Source organism: Bufo bufo, chromosome 4, assembly GCF_905171765.1.
Source record: "Bufo bufo chromosome 4, aBufBuf1.1, whole genome shotgun sequence".
Lineage (NCBI taxonomy): Eukaryota > Metazoa > Chordata > Amphibia > Anura > Bufonidae > Bufo > Bufo bufo.
In genome coordinates this window covers 57,701,960-57,722,690 of record NC_053392.1, presented here as the reverse complement: position 1 = coordinate 57,722,690, position 20,731 = coordinate 57,701,960, and the positions used below count along the sequence as shown (strand labels likewise).

At 40.5% G+C, this 20,731-nt stretch overlaps 1 protein-coding gene across 3 annotated transcripts in view; it reads left to right on the top strand.

The window, feature by feature from the left end:
* The window catches only part of SUPT3H (SPT3 homolog, SAGA and STAGA complex component), a 496,743-nt gene that overhangs the window by 373,917 nt on the left and 102,095 nt on the right, over nt 1-20,731 (top strand). For all 3 annotated transcript variants that reach the window (XM_040427286.1, XM_040427284.1, XM_040427285.1), the window contains exons 7-8: nt 14,334-14,409; nt 19,670-19,782. In XM_040427286.1, coding sequence (XP_040283220.1) covers nt 14,334-14,409; nt 19,670-19,782 — 189 coding nt within the window. The remainder of the gene's footprint in view (nt 1-14,333; nt 14,410-19,669; nt 19,783-20,731) is intronic.

The window sequence follows — 20,731 nt, the reverse complement described above, 5'->3', positions numbered from 1 at the left end:
ACTAACTTGTGACAAAAAATAAAAACTTCCATGAACTCACTATGCCCATCAGCGAATACCTTGGGGTCTCTTCTTTCCAAAATGGAGTCACTTGTGGGGTAGTTATACTGCCCTGGCATTCTAGGGGCCCAAATGTGTGGTAAGGAGTTTGAAATCAAATTCAGTAAAAAATGACCTGTGAAATCCGAAAGGTGCTCTTTGGAATGTGGGCCCCTTTGCCCACCTAGGCTGCAAAAAAGTGTCACACATCTGGTATCTCCGTACTCAGGAGAAGTTGAGGAATGTGTTTTGGGGTGTCTTTTTACATATACCCATGCTGGGTGAGATAAATATCTTGGTCAAATGCCAACTTTGTATAAAAAAATTGGAAAAGTTGTCTTTTGCCAAGATATTTCTCTCACCCAGCATGGGTATATGTAAAATGACACCCCAAAACACATTCCCCACCTTCTCCTGAGTACGGAGATACCAGATGTGTGACACTTTTTTGCAGCCTAGGTGGGCAAAGGGGCCCATGTTCCAAAGAGCACCTTTCGGATTTCACAGGTCATTTTTTACAGAATTTGATTTCAAACTCCTTACCACACATTTGGGCCCCTAGAATGCCAGGGCAGTATAACTACCCCACAAGTGACCCCATTTTGGAAAGAAGAGACCCCAAGGTATTCGCTGATGGGCATAGTGAGTTCATGGAAGTTTTTATTTTTTGTCACAAGTTAGTGGAATATGAGACTTTGTATGAAAAAAAAAAAAAAAAATCATCATTTTCCACTAACTTGTGACAAAAAATAAAAAATTCTAGGAACTTGCCATGCCCCTCACGGAATACCTTGGGGTGTCTTCTTTCCAAAATGGGGTCACTTGTGGGGTAGTTATACTGCCCTGGCATTTTCCAGGGGCCCTAATGTGTGGTAAGTAGGTAAATGACCTGTGAAATCCGAAAGGTGCTCTTTGGAACGTGGGCCCCTTTGCCCACCTAGGCTGCAAAAAAGTGTCACACATCTGGTATCTCCGTACTCAGGAGAAGGTGGGGAATGTGTTTTGTGGTGTCATTTTACATATACCCATGCTGGGTGAGAGAAATATCTTGGCAAAAGACAACTTTTCCCATTTTTTTATACAAAGTTGGCATTTGACCAAGATATTTATCTCACCCAGCATGGGTATATGTAAAAAGACACCCCAAAACACATTCCTCAACTTCTCCTGAATACAGAGATACCAGATGTGTGACACTTTTTTGCAGCCTAGGTGGGCAAAGGGGCCCAAATTCCTTTTAGGAGGGCATTTTTAGACATTTGGATACCAGACTTCTTCTCACGCTTTGGGGCCCCTAAAATGCCAGGGCAGTATAAATACCCCACATGTGACCCCATTTTGGAAAGAAGACACCCCAAGGTATTCAATGAGGGGCATGGCGAGTTCATTGAAAAAAAGAAATTTTGGCACAAGTTAGCGGAAATTGATTTTTTTGATTTTGTTCTCACAAAGTCTCCCTTTCCGCTAACTTGGGACAAAAATTTCAATCTTTCATGGACTCAATATGCCCCTCAGCGAATACCTTGGGGTGTCTTCTTTCCAAAATGGTGTTATTTGTGGGGTGTTTGTACTGCCCTGGCATTTGAGGGTCTCCGCAATCATTACATGTATGCCCAGCATTAGGAGTTTCTGCTATTCTCCTTATATTGAGCATACGGGTAATGAGATTTTTTTTTTCCGTTCAGCCTCTGGGCTGAAAGAAAAAAATGAACGGCACAGATTTCTTCATTCGCATCGATCAATGTGGATGAAAAAATCTCTGCCAAAAAAAGAAAAAGGAGGGGAAAGGCGTCTGCCAGGACATAGGAGCTCCGCCCAACATCCATACCCACTTCAGCTCGTATGCCCTGGCAAACCAGATTTATCCATTCACATCAATCGATGTGGATGAATAAATCATTGCCGGGATTTTTTGGGTGTTTGCCAAAGTATATGAACACCGCCACCTCCTCAGCTCATATGCCTCGGCAAACATATCTTTTACTGCAGAGGAGAAATCTCGTCTTGCAGCGCCGCATACACAGTGGCTGAGGAAGAGGGAGACCCCTCGAAACGCGTCTGGCTGGTCCTGCGAGCGACAAACTACCCACCTTAACCCGAGGAAAGAGACCTATACATTGTTGGTCAATACAAGCATTCCGATGGTGATCTGGATACCAGTGAAAGAGAAACTGGTTTGACCTATCGCGAGATTACGCGATCCTTGCACCTTAACCATATTAATAGACACGGGTGAGCCACGATATAACTATATTCACCTAATAGTAATGCCTATTAAGTGGCCCCTACACAATATGTTGCCCTTTTAAATGCCCCCTCAGTGATGCCATATCAAGTGCCCCCTTCAGTGGTTGTCCCAATGCAATATGATGCCCTCTTAAAGAGAAAGGGGTTCAGATTTGGCTCGTACTACGCTAGTTGAGTGCCTTGTAGTGGAAGGAGCTTTTAACTGCAGCACTGCTCCCACTGAAGTGAATGGGAGCAGTGCTGCAGTAAGCACCTTCCACTACCCAAGGAACACAGCTGTGTAGTTCTGGTGCTGGAGCTACTTTAGTACATTTGATCAGTTGTGGTACGGTATGTCGAACCCTTGCCAACCTGATATTGATGACTTACACTAAAGACAGGAAGTAATAATATGGTGACCAATCATTTCAACAACCAGGAGGACAGGTTCTTAGGACTAGAGTGGACAAATAAAGCAAATGATATGATGTAGATATGTGACATTGGGCTTATCAGGTACTGCTGCCAGAAACCTTGTGTAGGTAGATTTAGGCTTTAATGATTTCTTCAACTTAAAGGGTTTATTTCATGAACAGCATTTATCACATATCCACATGATTATTTGTTACTTTTGAAAATCCCATTTTACATTTCTTATTAGAGCATTAATAGAGGCAACTATTCTGTTCACCATCCTCATCTCTTGGTCATCTTGGAGTAGAGCTCCAAAGAGCATCTATCACTCTGGAGGACCTTTCCTGTCCTAAATTACTTAGAGAACCCATTGATTTGAATGAATATTTGTAATGCTTCATTTTTCCTCTGTTGGCGCTGCCGGGAAATTGAACACATGCTGCCAAGTTTCCCCACAGATAACTGGTGATTGCTGGGGATCCCAGGTGGAGGACACATTGTTATCAGCTTATTGTCAAGGGATCCTTCTAATAAGTTGGGGTTGTCCAAAGCAGAGACACCTTTCAAAGGGGTTGTGGTAAGTTTTAACATTATCCCTTATCTACATCATAGGGTATAATTAACTGATCGGTGGTGGTTCAGATGCTGAAACACCTACCAATCCTGAGACCAGAGGTCCCGTTCCCTACCCTACTGGAGAAGCAGATTGAGCATTTGCCCTGACACTCCTGTCATTCTCTATTGGACAACTACTGTACTCTGCAATCTCCAGCAGTGTCATAGAGAATGAATAAGATGGCAGGGTGCATGCTCGACCAACTGCTCAATTATGATAAGGGACCAGGACCCCTGTTGTTTTGTTCGATGGGGTTTAACTTAAAAACTTGCCACAATCTTTTTAATTTCACATAAGAGTCTCATAGGCAGTTTTTTTTTCTATGCTGTTTTGCTATAGACTCTAAAACATAAGCAATAAATCAGACGTTCCACCGTCAGTCACATGATAATGGCCGGAGCTGTTATTATAATTAGTGCTGTTTAGTCTGGGGGTTTAATATTGGCTGAAACCTCCCACTTGTTTTTGTTCTTTATTGTTAAACAACCACTTGTTTACGGTTTCATTTTTACTCAGAGTATTTTGCTTGTTCTTTCGTTGTGAATAAATCAGCAAGGTCGCCGATCCTCCTCTTAATCCATTTTTGTTTGTTTTTGTAAGCATGCCCGGCAATCCCATGAGCCCTCTCCATGCCAAGAGTTCCTTTGTGGTGAGGTAGGCTATAGAGGTAAAGAGAGAAGATAGCAGTTCTTAGCTTCTTCACATCGTAGACCTTCACACCGAGAGAAAATGAGAATGCAATTTTGGTTGGACACAAAGATAAAAAAATACATAACAGAAAATTCTCTGGATTACAAAGTGGCAAAAGGGAACAAAAGCTTGTGAGACTTCTGTAGAGATTTAGAAATTTCTTACTGAAATGGTGATATGTGGATGCATCATTTGTCAGTGGGTTTTCTCATATATATAGTAAAAAGTCACGATACCCCTGTAAGGTCAAAGATTTCTATTAAAATGAGTCTAAAAAGTTTCCACAGCTCTACATCCTATGTACTTTACAGTCAATACCTTGCAGAAGTATACACTGGTGTTTTCCCTGGTTTGATTCACTACAATCTCAAATAAAAATTTATTTTTAGGGGGCTTGTACCATATCATTTATACAACATAACTACCACTTTGAAGGTGGAAAGACTTTTTTATTGTGAGACAAACAGTAATTAAGACTTACGTGAATATTCATTCCCGAAGGTAAATACTTTGACTTTGTTGTACCATCTTCTTTTCTTGAAATTACAGCTGCCATTCTCCTGGGTTATATCTCCTGGGTTAGTTTAGCACAGGGATGCTCAACCTGCGGCCCTCCAGCTATTTGTAAAACTACAACTCCCATCATGCTCGGCTGTAGGCTGATAGCTGTAGGCTTTCCGGGCATGCTGGGAGTTGTAGTTTTGCAATAGCTGGAGGGCCGCAGGTTGAGCATCCCTGGTTTAGCACATCTAGAAGATGGGATTTTTGCCTACTCTCCCAAAAAGAAAAAAAAAATGCTCCTAGACGGGTTGTGTTGGTGTCCAGCCGTCTTAGTCCACAGAATCTGTTGGATTGAGATCTGGGCTTTGTCTAGACTGTTAAAAGACATTTAACTTTTTTCCACTAAGTATGTTTAGGGTGTTTACCTGTTGAAAGGTGAACCTATCTGAATGCACTGCTTGGGGTAAAAGAGTTGAGTTTGTGCCACACATTTCATTTCCCAAAAAGTTCAGTTTTAGTCTCACCTGAGAACACCAGAGATCCTTCTTCCATGTGTTTAGGGAGTGTTTGTTATGCTGTATGGGAAACTCCAAACGTGTTTTCTTATGTATTTCTTTAAGCAATGGCTTAAATGAGAATAGGTCTTCACTGTGAAAGTATCAGAAAACCCCCTTTAATTATTGGTCATGTTGAACTCAAACACACCTGATCTTTCCCTCAACATGTGCTAATGCAGGAAGAGTCGGGCAACCTTCATAGATATTAGTTCCGCAATCTTGCCAAAGTCAGCGAGCTAGGCCAGCTTATATTGAGAGTATAGATCAAGATTCTGAAAGAATACTCAGAGATCGGGGACTTCTTGATGTCACTGCTCGGGAGAGCTTTTTGTTAGAGTTGCTGGTCCAGTTTCAAAGACTGACTGTACAGTTTCTTATATTGGTGTAACAGGAGTGTCAGATGACAATAGCTAGACGTAGAAAGTCCCCTTACGGACAACATCTAGACGGGCTGGGAGTGACTCTATAAAGTCCTGATAGGTTTTCACAAGTATGTGGAGCCATGCTGACTGCAGTGCATCCCACAGCTGCTGGAGAGTACATGTGGGAGGATCCACAGAGCGACCTAAGACCATCAAGGTGGTCCCACAGATGATCAATTGGGTTCAAGTCTGGGGAATTAGAGGGCAGGGTAGTACTTGGAAGTCTTGGTCATTCTCTTCCAATCAATGTCAGACATTTCTAGCTGTGTGACATGTTGTATTCTGTTGCTGGAAGATTCCATCCTCCGCAGGGAAGACAATCAGCATGTGTGGGTGTAAGTGATCTACAAGGATGGATTCATACTCAAATTGGTTGACACTGCCTTCCACATGGATGACTGGTCCTAGAGAATTCCACAAAAACATCCCCCAGACCATAACATCTCCGCCACCAGCTTGTGTTCTTCCAGCGGTGGCTGCTGGGTGTTTGCTCTCTGACCATCCTTCTGCTTCGGTGCCCCATACGCAGTAAGATTCGCCGAACTGTTGTTTTAGACACACGTCTGGTAGTCCCCTGGTTCATTTTGTGGTGAGCTGGCCCCCTGTAGCGTGTCACACCTTTGTAGCCAATGTTCTCCTCTCACAACAATGGCACGTTGCACTCCGCGTTTTCCACGTCCCTTATTCACAATAGTGCCATTTGCCCACTCATGATACACTTTTACCACAGCAGCAGAGAACAGTTCACACTGCGCAGTTTCAGAAATGCTGCCATGCTTGGTCCAAAACAATTATAATCATGTCTTACTGCAGCTCTGATAAATTGCCCTTTTTACCCATAACAGCAACAAGGGAGCCTATCACACAAGTTATATACTCACCGAGCCAGCTCAGCACATGGGACTTCGAATTTGATAGAGCCTTGTGAAGTCGGGGAGCAGGAAAGTATACAAATAGTATATATTCACAAACATGTCTACAAACAATTCTGATTTTCATCCTTACACTGGCATGTCTCCTCCATTCTGTCCTACAGTAGCTGAATAATTGTGATGGAAGCTCCTAGACCAGTGGTCCCCAACCAGTGGCTCGCCATGAGAGTCCTGAGTTTTAACCATATGTACTGGCAATTGGCATTGTTGCAGACCCGTCCTAGCTATATCACCAAACAGTGCCACCTGGATGGTATAATACTAGTGTTAAATTTCATACTGAAATATTTCTCAGCAAATGTTTGCAATCCCAACTTTTTGGTTTCTCCACATTCAAAATTTCTCTCCTCTGTTTTTGAATTGCCTATTGCTCCTAACCATCACTGAAAGTTGAATGTGGCTCGCAACATACAAAAGGTTGGGGACTTCCTTCCTAGAGTATCCTGTAGAACAGTCCTCTCCAGCCCGTGGATCTCCAACTGTTGTGAAACTACCACTTCCAGCATGCCCTGGTAGCCTGTTCTGAATGCCCATCGCTGTCCTCCTGTGACTCTGCTACCAAACAGTGAACAATTGTACTACAGGAAATTTTAGCTTTTTTCCCCCTTTTTTCCTTCAGAGATCCTAACTATTCGCCTCCATTTCCAGTTTGTTTTAATCTTAATTCAGTTTTAAATTACTTTCTTAGGATACATTTTTTACAGTAATGTTGTTTTTCTTTACGTTGGTTTCATTTCCCGGGTAGCTAAGTGCCCTTCGGACTAGAACAAAAATAAATAGATTGCTTTAGAGCTCTTATATCTGATTTCTGCCTTGCGTTGAGGAAAGACTCCATGATGTTCTGTACTTCAAGAGTATTAGGTCTTCCATGTTTATGTTAATGTATGTAGGGAAATGGCTCAGGAGCAGCTCGTCCAGCTTATTACACGGCTCACGACTGATTCGTTATAAGGAGAAGATTGGATTACTTCTAAGGACGACTGAGTCTGCTCTCTAGTGATGATACAAGGCTGCTTTATGAAATGTTCTTACTGGAATACACCGTTTGCAAAATTCCTCCCTTACAATCTGCATAAAGTGTTGAGCTCTGCAAATACTTCACTCATCTTGTGCTGATGTTATCATCTCCGTTCACGTCTACAGCTAAATTTAGACTTCTGCTATTTTAGGGCCACCAGAGAATAGTGCACTACCAGCTGTCAGATGGCTGTTGCCACATACAGGGGCGTACATACCGTGGAGGCAGGTCACACTGCTATAAGGCCCAATCCTGAACCTCTTATTCTGTTTCCAACATCTGTCCCCAGCAGCCTCCACTAGGGGGAGCTCAGTGCATAGATATTTTTACAGCTTCTATTAATTTCAGTGGTAACTGTATAAATTCCTATGCACTGAGCTCCCTCTAGTGGTGGCTGCGGGCAGCCAGTTCATACATGCACTGAAGGGAAGTAAGAGACATAGATCTGTATAGGGGAGATTTATCAATTTATTTATGCTAGTTTTCTGGTGTAAATACATTGAAAAATACAGTATAGAGTCTATTTTTTTTTGAAGCACTTCCTCCACTTTTTCAGTCAGTGAGGCAGTGGGCAAAAAAAATAAAATATGTAACTTTTTCAGAAATCTACCAGGGACCCTAAACCCTATGAGATCTGTGGTCACATACCTGACAATAGGGTGGTGAAGCTACTGTCTCTTTCTAAGGAGAACGGTGTACGCTAATGGCCTTTTACGGCCAAGTTTTATGAGGTCAGTTCTTTGTTCAGAATCTGTCTACTAAGATATATTTTATTGTGAGCATCATAGCAACTTCATACCACCTTCATTCAACCCGTGATAAGATTCCGCACACGTGCATATCCTACATAGAGGGTTTGGAGGTAGTACTGGATGAGTTCCTTAATTATTACATCTTACAGAGCCCTCACTGAGATGATGTTAACACAGGAGTTGCCAGTAGATGGACTAACTCCGATCCTGAGCAGCACACTGCCCAGTTATGCATTAGGTCCAGTACTTCTTTGATGAATATTCATCTCTATGGGTTTTTATACATGACCTTTTCTGCAGGTCGAAAGTTCAAGCGGAGGATACCTTGAACGGGTCTAGGTGGCCCTGAAGAAATCTGTAATACCAGGATAGGGTTTATGATGGGTAATATACTGTCTGTGTGAAGTGGTTCTTCTTCCCTGGTTTTGTTTAGACAGACCTTGTGTTTTGGTTTTGAGAATAAGACATAGACGATTTATGGCCAGCCACAAGAATATCAGGGGGTCTTCTGTTACTCTGCTATCTAAAAATCATTTTGATATCTATACCACCACAGGTGGTTTGTCATGTGATTGCCTGAAAAGCTACACTAAAGTGGGCCCGTCTCGTCCTGGGACTCCTCCAAAGACTGGAAAGGGGAAATTATCACATTCCTCACATTTTCCACATATATTCCATAGGAGCAAAAGGCCTTGTTTTAGGGTGATAGTATTCCTGCCTGTAGGCTTACCTTGAGCCAACCCAATTGCAACAAAGAAGGTCTATTAGATCCAGGTACCATAACATCGCAATGCTGACTCTCAATATTCAAACTCCAAAATCCTAGAGTCACAGAAGAAGATTCATCTATAATTCAGCACAAGAGAAAAACAATCTGGATTATTAGGCTGACACATCCTAATGTAGTTTTCTGAAGCCTCCTCTGATAAAGCTGCTGTAGACTTTTTGGTTGATGACATATCTCATTAGGTTCCAACTTGACACAGAAACTCCTTGACGTGACGTATTGGCTTTCAGATACATTTGCAGACACGTTCCAAGTTACTGTACTCACAGCCTATTCATAGATGAAAGTTTCTTGGTGATATTGATACCCTTGTAATGAATTTCCATCTTAGCTACTAGCACAAACCAATTATCTGTTACTATTTCAGTCCAATAAACGAGACTTTTAACACATTTCAAAAGTTTGGCCTGCAACCAAATTCCAGTTGGACAAAGATAAAATATTGCTGCCTCTCCTTGTGGAAAAGCATGTAATATCATGGGACATTTGGATATGAATATTTGTCAGAAGATGTTACAGTTTATTTCAGAATAATGTGGCATCTGATCTCTGTCCAAATCAAACCCACATTAAAAACAGAACTGTATCCTGAATTAAAAAAATCTAGGCCTGCCGAGGAGATGCAAAATAAATCATCCTCAAGATGTTTCTTTTTTCTTATGGTTGGTTCAGTTCCACATAATTTTTTTTCTTTCATATATTCTCCAGAAATATTTTATGGTTTTATAAAGTAATATGTATATACAGTGCCTTGCAAAAGTATTCACCCCCTTGACTTTTTTCGTGTTTTGTGCCTCACAACCTGGAATTAACATGGATTGTTTGAGGATTTGCATCATTTAATTTACAGAACATGCCGACAACTTTGAAGATGTTTTTTTTTTTTTTTTTATTGTGAAGCAAACAAAGTTAATGTGCCTAACTATTTACCCCCCTAAAGTCAATACTTTGTGGAGCCACCTATTGCGGCAATCACAGCTCCAAGTCACTTTGGATAAGTCTCTATGAGCCACATCTTACCACTGGGATTTTTGCCCATTCCTCCTTGCAAATCTGCTCCGGCTCCGTCAAGTTAGAGGTTTGCACTTGTGAACAGCAATCTTTAAGTCTGACCACAGATTTTCTATTGGATTGAGATCTGGGCTGTGACTAGGCCATTCTAACACATTGACATGTCTCCCCTTAAACCACTCAAGTGTTGCTTTAGCAGAGTGTTTGGGGTCATTGTCCTGCTGGAAGGTGAACCTCCTAGTCAAATCACGCAGAGTGGTACAGGTTTTGCTCAAGAATATCCCTGTATTTAGCACCATCCATCTTTCCCTCAAATCTGACTAGTTTCCCAGTCTCGGCTGCTGAAAAACATCCCCACAGCATGATGCTGCCACCACCAGGTCTCACTGTGGGGATGGTGTTCTTTGGGTGATGTGATGTGTTGGGTTTGTGCCAGACAGAGCGTTTTCTTTGATGGACGAAGATGGACCAGAGCACCTTCCTTCATACATTTTGAGAGTTTCCCACATGCCTTTTTACAAACTCACAATGTGCCTTATTGTTTTTAGCTGAAAGTAATGGCTTTCTTCTGACCACTCTGCCATAAAGCCCAACTCTATGGAGCGTACGGCTTATTGTCGTCCTATGTACAGATACTCCAGTCTCTGCTGTGGAACTCTGCAGCTCCTCCAGGGTTACCTTAGGTCTCTGTGCTGCCTCTCTGATTAATGCCCTCCTTGCCCGGTCCGTGAGTTTTGGTGGGCGGCCGTCTCTTGGCAGGTTTGCTGTTGTGCCATGCTCTTTCCATCTGGTTATGATAGATTTGATGGTGCTCCTGGGGATCATCAAAGATTTGGATATTTTTTTATAACCTAACCCTGACTTGTACTTCTCAACAACATTGTCCCTTACTTGTTTGGAGAGTTCCTTGGTCTTCATGGCAGTGTTTGGTTAGTGATGCCTCTTGCTTAGGTGTCGCGGCCTCTGGGGGCTTTCAAAAAAAGTGTGTATATGTAATGACAGATCATGTGACACTTAGATTGCACACAGGTGGACATCATTTCACAAATTATGTGACTTCTGAAGGTAATTGGTTGCACCAGAGCTTTTTATGGGCTTTCTAACAAAGGGGGTGAATACATACGCACATGGCAATTTTCTGTTTTCTAGTTCTAAACAATAATTTTATTTATATATTTTTCTCATTTCACTTCACCAACTTAGACTATTGTGTTCTGATCCATCACATAAAATTCAGATTAACAAAACATTGAATTTAAGGCTGCAATGTAACAAAATACGAAAAAAGTCAAGGGGGTGAGTACTTTTGCAAGGCACTGTATATATACTCACACATATATAAAGTATTTGTCACTATTCATATTACTTAGTGTTTACACACACTTCTTGCTTGTTAGCTTTGTTCTATAATCTCATTATCATTAGAGGGCAGAGATTTTATAATGAATGACATAATACATGATAAGGCAGGTTAGTAACCCTATATATTCCCTGTTCTCTCGGTGAGGGGCTGTACTTAATCAGTTCCTGCAGATTGTATTGGTCTATAGACATTTTTTTGACCTTTAACACCCATTCATTACAGGTGCCGTGATATTATATTTAACATTCTATGTGATGCACTCATGATGTGTCGACGTAATGCATTGTTGGATTTTTTGCGATTCTATGATCACGGAAAACACATGCTCCGACCTTATTCGTTTCTGTGGCCGTCCTGCTAAACTATGATACTTGAGACCGCAACAAGTGTCCTGCACTCGCTCCACTCTGCATGACCCTGCACCATACAAGGCCTTAGCAGAGTGCAACAAGCGGGCACAGGGCATTAGCTTAGTGTAACACATGGCTCCTCTGCCTGTGCCTGCTCTACTAAAGCTTGGCTTAGCACATCTATGCCTGGATTTAGCAGAGCAGTGCTGGTACAGACAAGAACAGCAATGTGCAATAGAGCTCCTGTGTGTACAGTGCTGCCGCAGGGGAATCCATGCTCCCATACATAGCAGTGTACAGGAGTATGGATTCTGAAGAGAGATGGGCACCTGAAGGAACCTGTATAGCACAGAAAACAAAAAAATAAAGTATAATAAAAAATAAAATTTTTAAGGCTACTTTCACACTAGCGTTTTCAATTCTGCTATTGAGATCCGTCACAGGATCTCAATAGCGGAAGAAAACTCTTCAGTTTTGTCCCCATTCATTGTCAATGGGGACAAAACGGAACTGAACGAAACGAAATGCAACAGAATGCATTCCTTTTCGTTTGGTTGCGCTCCCATCGCAGACAGAATAACGCTGCAAGCCTGACGCACAATGTAAGTCAATGGGGACGGATCCGTTTCTCTGACACAATAGAAAATGGATCCATCCCCCATTGACTTTCATGGTCATGGCTATATAAGACATAATACAACCGGATCCGTTCATGACGGATGCATGCGGTTGTATTATTGTAACGGAAGCTTTTTTTTGCAGATCCATGACGGATCCGCAAAAAATGCTAGTGTGAAAGTAGCCTAAGGCATTGACAGTTGGTTTTAATAAACTTTATTTATACGTTTAGGTACACTTTACTTGTATTGGAATCCTAGAGAGACACATCTGCACATCCTCAGTTGTGAATACTTCAAAGAATAAGGAAAAGATCCGGGCCCTTCTTTTACATATTATCAGAGCTGCCTCCTTATATATTTCCACACCTTATACAGTGGATATAAAAAGTCTACACACCCTGTGATGTAAAAAAAAATGAGACAAAGATAAATCATGTCAGAACTTTTTCCACCTTTAATGTGACCTATAAACTGTACAACTCAATTGAAAAACAAACTGAAATCTTTTAGGTAGAGGAAAGAAAAAAATAATAAAATAAAATAATATGGTTGCATAAGTGTGCACACCCTTAAACTAATACTTTGTTGAAGCACCTTTTGATTTTATTACAGCACTCAGTCTTTTTGGGTATGAGTCTATCAGCATGGCACATTTTGACTTGGCAAGATTCGCCCACTCTTCTTTGCAAAAACACTCCAAATCTGTCAGATTGCAAGGGCATCTCCTGGGCACAGCCCTCTTCAGATCACCCCACAGGTTTTCAATCGGATTCAGGTCTGAGCTCTGGCTGGGCCATTCCAAAACTGTCATCTTCTTCTGGTGAAGCCATTCCTCTGTTGATTTGGATGTATGCTTTGGGTCGTTGTCATGCTGAAAGATGAAGTTCCTCTTCATGTTCAGCTTTCTAGCAGAAGCCTGAAGGTTTTGTGCCAATATTGACTGGTATTTGGAACTGTTCATAATTGCCTCTAGCTTAACTAAGGCCCCAGTTCCAGCTGAAGAAAAACAGCCCCTTGGCATGATGCTGCCACCACCATGCTTTACTGTGGGTATGGTGTTCTTTTGGTGATGTGCAGTGTTGTTTTTGCGCCAAAAATATCTTTTGGAATTATGGCCAAAAAGTTCAACCTTGGTTTCATCAGACCATAACACCTTTTCCCACATGCTTTTGGGAGACTTCAGATGTGTTTTTGCAAAATGTAGCCTGGCTTGGATGTTTTTCTTCGTAAGAAAAGGCTTTCGTCTTGCCACTCTACCCCATAGCCCAGACATATGAAGAATACAGGAGATTGTTGTCACATGTACCACACAGCCAGTACTTGCCAGATATTCCTGCAGCTCCTTTAATCTTGCTGTAGGCCTCTTGATTGCCTCCCAGACCAGTTTTCTTCTCGTCTTTTTGGAGGGACGTCCAGTTCTTGGTAATGTCACTGTTGTGCCATATTCTCTCCACTTGATGATGATTGTCTTCACTGTGTCCCATAGTATATCTAATGCCTTGGAAATTCTGTTGTACCCTTCTCCTGACTGATACCTTTTAACAATGAGATGCCTCTGATGCTTTGGAAGCTCTCTGTGGACCATGGCTTTTGCTGTGGGATGTGACTAAGAAAATTTCAGGAAAGACCAACTAGAGCAGCTGAACTTTATTTGGGGTTAATCAGAGGCACTTTAAATGATGGCAGGTGTATGCGGACTCCTATTTAACATGATTTTTTATGTGATTGCTTAATTCTTAACACCGCTACATCCCCAGTTATAAGAGGGTGTGCACACTTATGCAACCATTGTTTTCTTCCCTCCACCTAAAAGATTTCAGTTTGTTTTTCAATTGAGTTGTACAGTTTATAGGTCACATTTAAGGTGGAAAAAGTTCTGAAATGATTTATCTTTGTCTCATTTTTTTTACAGCACAGAAACACCATTTTAACAGGGGTGTGTAGACTTTTTATATCCACTGTACAGGAGGGCTGTAAATGGACACAACATGCATCTTACTTACAACACAATTCATTAATCTTGTTATCTTTACAGCGAGCTGAAAAGCAAACCCGGAACATGGACTCAGCACAATATGCGGAATTCTGCGAAAGTCGTCAGCTAAGTTTTTGTAAGTAACAGACTTAGAGTATTACAACTCTGTCAATCATAACATTTGTCTTCCAGTTTTTTGGTATTATTTGTAAGCGGAGCCTACTCCATACGTGGTGGATGCCGGCTGTGTAATGCAGCTAACACCACATGCCATGACCAAGATCGAAGATGACTCTTGTGACGGCACTCTTATGCCTGCCATTGTAATCAGGGGTTCTGCAGTGAGCCTATATTGATGACCTATCCTCCAGGATCCAGGGTCCAACTCCAAGTCAAGTGAATGGAACAAGCGCTTGTAATTACACTGCACGGGACGACATGTGATGTGATAACAGGAAACTATATAACAGGCTCCTCTTTAAACATCTGATAAATGGGGGTGCCGGGTGTCAATCTTGAGGATAGCTCATCAATATAAACCCACTCGTCATGCTTGCAGTGGTTCAAGTCCACTAGTGTGTCTAAAAATGAAGTTATACAAACTGTGTATAAATATATATATAAAAAAATACATGTATAAATGTGTGAAGCAAAAGTGCAAAAAATTCAAATCACACCTTTTACCAATTTAACATATTAAAATAAACAGTAAAAATAATTATAATAAATAAAACATAACTGGTGTCAGCACTTCAGAAAAATGCCCATACTGTTAGAATATGAAAGTATTGATCCTGCATAGTGAACACCGTGTATGAAAAAAATTAAAATCAAACTGCCTGAATCAATGTTTTTTTGTCACCTCGTTCCCTGAAATAAATGGAATAAAAAGTGATCAAACAGGTATTTTACACAATTCCTGAAGTCTGGTGGGATCAGTACTGTATATTTGAAGAATGTAAAATGTTAGAATAATACTAGAGACAATAATTCATTTCAGCTTTTATTTTTCATCACATTCCCAGTGTCACAGAAGTTCACATACACCTAGTTGACTTGTGCCTTTAAATTTCTTGTAGAATTCCAGAAATGGCTTTAAAAGGTTCTGACTAATTGACACCATTTGAGTTAATTGGAGATGCACCTGTATTATTATTTAAAGGCCTACTTGCCTCTTTTCTTGACATTATGGTAAAATCAAGTGAAATCAGCCAAGACATCAGAAAAATAAATTTTGGACCTCCTGTAGTCTAATGCATCCTTAAGATCAAATTCTAAATGCCTAGAGATGAATGTACTTTGGTGCAAATAAATTGCAAATCAATCCAAGAACAACAGCAAACAACCCTGTGCAGATGCCGCAGGAAACAAGTCCAAAAGTATCTATATCAACAGTAACACGTGTCCCATATCAACATGACCTGAAAGGACGCTCAACCACCGCTCCAAAACTGCCATAATAAGCCAGGTTGCAGTTTGCAACTGCACAAGAGGGCAAAGATCTTAGTTTCTGGAGAAATGTCCTCTTGTCTGACAAAATAAAACTGGAACAGTTTCTCCAAAATGACGATCATTATGTATGGAGTAAATCTGACAACAAAGTGAAGATAATGGAGTGGCCATCACAAAACCCTGTCCTCAGTCTAATAGAAAATGTATGGGCAGAACTGAAAAAGCATATGCAGGAGTCCTACAAACCTGACTCAGGTACACCAGTTCTGTCAGAAGGAATGGTCCAAATTTCCAGCGACTTATTGTGGAAACTTGTGGAAGACCACCCAAAATGTTTGACCAAAGTTAGACAATTTACAGGCAATGCTACCAAATAATAAACCAGTGTATGGAAACTTCTATTTATTTTATTATTCACTAATGTTCATCTATTCTTCTATTTTAATACTGTGAGGTAGTGACGGGTCTCATGGCTGCTAGGGGAGATTCATGGCAGTAGTTTCCATGTCTTCCCCGTCAGTCATCAATTCTGAGGCAGCACCAGGTGCCACAATCGGTCTTGAATAAGAGACCAGCCCAGACTGTCAGTCAAGAGAGAGAGTCTTGGTGCAACAGAGGCCCTGCTAGAGGCTCTGGAAGGGTGGTCTCAGCCGGCCTGGCTGAGGGGCCACGGGGCTAGGTGTTAGCCTGAACTTTGGGGGACTCCACGAGGTCTGGGAATCTACGGTCGCTAGGCCAGAGTCAGGCAGACTTCTGGGCCACAATCCCCCAAACGTACTGGACTTTGTTACAGCCTGGAAGTGCTGGAGTAGAGGCTGGAAAAGCCGCATGTTGGTACCGTGTGTGAATGGGTGCAACAAGTGAGGTAGGATTATACCTGATTAGTTACAGCCCAGACGGGCAAGGGGTTTGTTTTGTTATTTTTGGTTTGGCTGTTGTGAAAATAAACCTGACGTTTGGCTGCTGTGGAGATAATTGTGAGAATGACCCCCGAAAAAGAGCTAATCCCTCACAATACTCTGGGTTGACCTTTACACGAAAGCTGTGCCTACTTATTACTCAGCATTTTGGTGGAAAACAAGTTGTGCTTACAGTGTCCTGCTTTGTACCAGCTCATCTGGTTGTACACAACGCTATAAATAACCATAATCATAGAATTAACTGCATATTGTCACAGCTATTCTTCAAGTAACTGCCCGGAATAGACTCCTAATTTACAGCTTTATCTAATAACATGATGATGGCATGAACGGCTTCCCACAGACTTACTGGTAGGTTCCTAGAAATACACTGTGGGCAGGACTGTAATGGGTTTCAGTGAGTAAGGACTGACCAAACAGTGGTGAAGTGACTAAGAGCATGGAAAGGTCACAGCAACAGTAGTAAAGAAAGGAACACATTAAATGTGGTCACATGACGAGGACAATTGGGCCTTTTACTGACTTCAAACCCTCGTATAGATGCTGATTCAAGGGGAAAAGAATATTCTGTTGTTTTTTTTTCTCCTCTTTTTCTTTTCTTTTTGGAAAAAAATAAAATATTTTATTCTAAATTTAATTGAGCCCTTGGAGCTCAGCTGAATCTTAGCTGGTCGCATCTGCAAAACATTAAGTGACTGGTACTTGAGATCACAGTGATTCCAGTAAATGAGAGGTTTGTGATAAAGCCATTTTAAACCTAAAAATTATAATCAAGGCAAGTATAAATGTAAATAAATAAAAAAACATGAAAAAATGAAAACCGCTGAGGGCACAAAAATAACCACCGTGTCTGGTTTCATGGACAAGATGTACGCTTGCCATGTAATATGGTGCCTCTCTCGTCCAGAGACATTTGACCTTATTTGTAGTTGGTTGTGAAGCAGAGTTACCTGCATCTCGTGATCCATCTGAAGACACAGGAGGATTTTGAATGGACGCCAGGGACCGATGGCTGCTGTGGTCTGCGTTACATGTCCACTCCACCACACACTAGCCACTATCCCATGTGAAACACATGTAATTGTAGTGCACTAAGACAAAGGATCCACCCTTGTGACCACTGTCCGAAAGATGAAATCAGTTTGGTCATGGAAAATACTTCCAGATTCATTGTGGACCAAGGCTGGAAATCATTTCTCAGAACCAAATGGATAAAAAGTATTTCTCATTAATACTGAGCTAGGCCTGAGATCAGGTTCAGTTCAGCATAAAAATGCACGGAATTATACTACAAAATCTTGAGCGGAAGACTCTGTTCTTACTACCATTTGACTCTTTCTTGTATGTTTTATGGTAAGAGTACTTAAGTCTGTAGCACTACTCGTACCATCAAAAATAAACCCCATTAGAGTCAATAGGGACAGTCGGGTGCAAATTCTAACTTTATTATTATTCTATACCTGTAGTTTAAAGGTTTTTTTTATGTTCATACATACATGTTTAATACGTTGTTTTTTTCTTTTAAAATTATATTATCTTGTGACTACCAAATATCACACGCACAAGTACATTTATTTTATTTTTTTATATTTTTTAGTGGTGTGCAGTATACTGTATATAGAAACCGATATTACATTTTGTTTATGTTGATACTCTATTTCATAAGTTTTATTATTGACTTATTATTTCTGTTGAATACACAACAATTATTTTAAAATGAATTATTGTTTTTGTATCCTTCAATGGTGTTGCACGTTTTCGAGCTCCGGCTGCTGGTTTATTGGGGCCGACATTAAGTGACCCAGACTAACCACTGATGTTAGCACCCAATTAAGATGAATGGTCTACTTCACACCTGTTGTGTGAGGCAGTAAATGTTATTTTATACAGTTTTATGCATTTACACCACGCGCTGCCACCTCCTTTAATTCTATAAGGTGACTTTTAAGATGGGGATGAATCTAAATATGTGAGTAATACTTTTTGGTAAATCTACTGTTTTTAAAGAGGACCTTCCACCGCTCCTGACATGACTGTTTTAATAGCTTAATGCATCCCCCATGTAATAACAATTCTGGAGCATCTATTCTTATGGCTCTATGTTGTGCCATTCCTTTATTATTTCTACTAGAAGTTATGAATGAATTGCTAGCAGTCTGCAGTAAGGGAATAGAGGGGAGGTAACAAGTTGGGGGGGGGGGGGGGGGGTGTCTCTGCACAGTCTGACAATGGCAGCACTGATTGGATAGTCAGACTGTGCAGGTACACCCCCCCTACTGGTTACCTCCCCTCTGTACCCTTACTGCAGACTGCTAGCAATTCATTCATAACTTCTAGTAGAAATAGTAAAGGAATGGCACAACATAGAGACATAAGAATAGATGGAACCAATACAAGAAAATGTATGGATCAAAGTTTCACAAACTGTAATTCCACCACTCAATATGTATTCAAATAATCATCATTTTTATTAAATATTATAATTATTTTTATCAAATATAATAATGAATAAAAATAATGATTATTTGAAAACATATTGAGTGGTGGAATTACGGTTTGTGAAACTTTGATCCATACATTTTCTTTTATTGGTTCCAATTATTCTGATATTGGGTCATATATACATAGAAGGGGAAACGTTTATTGGTTGCATAAGAACAGATGCTCCAGAATTGTTATTACATGGGGAATGCATGAAACTGTTAAAACAGGCATGTCAGGAGAGGTGACAGGTCCTCTTTAATCTTATCGAGGCTATTAACCCAATTCAAGCTTAGAGACCTCCATTATCTTACATTTCAGCATGTGGTAAAGAACGTTACAACTGTTTAAATTAACTATCATTTTCTAAATCCCCGTTTTAGAAATGGAAATCCTAGATGACTTATTATGCACCTCAAATTTGCATTAAAGGATACCAAACATGCAGATATTATTAGTGATATTGGTGGCTGCCAATAAAATACATTATCTATTGTATTGTGGTGTTAACAGGATAATAAGATATTTTTACATAATCAACAGCTAAAAAGGCCTCCAAATTTCGAGACTGGCTGGACTGCAGCAGCATGGAGATTAAGCCAAACGCTGTGGCCATGGAAATACTCGCATATCTGGCCTATGAAACCGTGGCTCAGGTAACTTGAACCTTGAAATGTCTTTTGTGCATCTTTTAAATACATGCTATGTAGATTGATCTGTTGTACTACTATAAAGTATATTTGTTGTCCGGGCAATGAATATTTACAGGAGGTGTCTATTTTATTAAGAAGGTTTCCATTATTTAATTTTGTAAAACCATCTGTATGCAACCAATGAACAAAGACTGGGCTGCAGCTGCAGAGAAACCTTCTACAACTGTCAGCACAAATGGCTGGTGTCTCAGTAATATTCATTAAAGTGTATTTTTTTTAATTTTTGTAATATGTAGGGCCAGTGATACTGACCATTTTTGTAACATACTTTATTAATGAAATCGTACATTTCTATTAGAAAAATAGCTCTAAATAAACAAAAATGGTCAGTAGGGTTAACAGTTTTTTCTAGCTGTGTGACGGGTACTTTCCCTTTGTGCCAGTGATCTAATAAACCTTATCTCGAAGCTACTGAGAGGTCAAAAACACTTATTTAAGCCACATTCTTATCAGTAAGATAATAACTGAGCTATAATGAGTGTTTATAATGTCAGAGAGCAGAAATAAGGAGTCTGTCTGCTCCTGGTCTGACGGGAAAGATAGAAAGTCCAAAGGGTGCTACTAGAGCATGTTGGCTCTGTACAGAAAAAAGGAAGCCATATTTTTAATAAAGACCAATTAAAAAAATTATTTTTAGCTCAAAATGAGTACAATGCAATAATAATAATAAAAAACAAAAACAAAGGTGTACATAGCCTTTAAAGGGATTGTCCGGATTGGGAAATCCCTTTCCTTTAGATTCGCTGCAGCGCCACCACAGGGAAAATCATACATTACACAGTACTTATTCAAATCAATGTGATATCTGTGTAATAATTATCTTTATTACTCTACAGAGGGAACCAATAGAATCATATATTTTATAGCAGTACACAAGTCAGTGATTAAAACA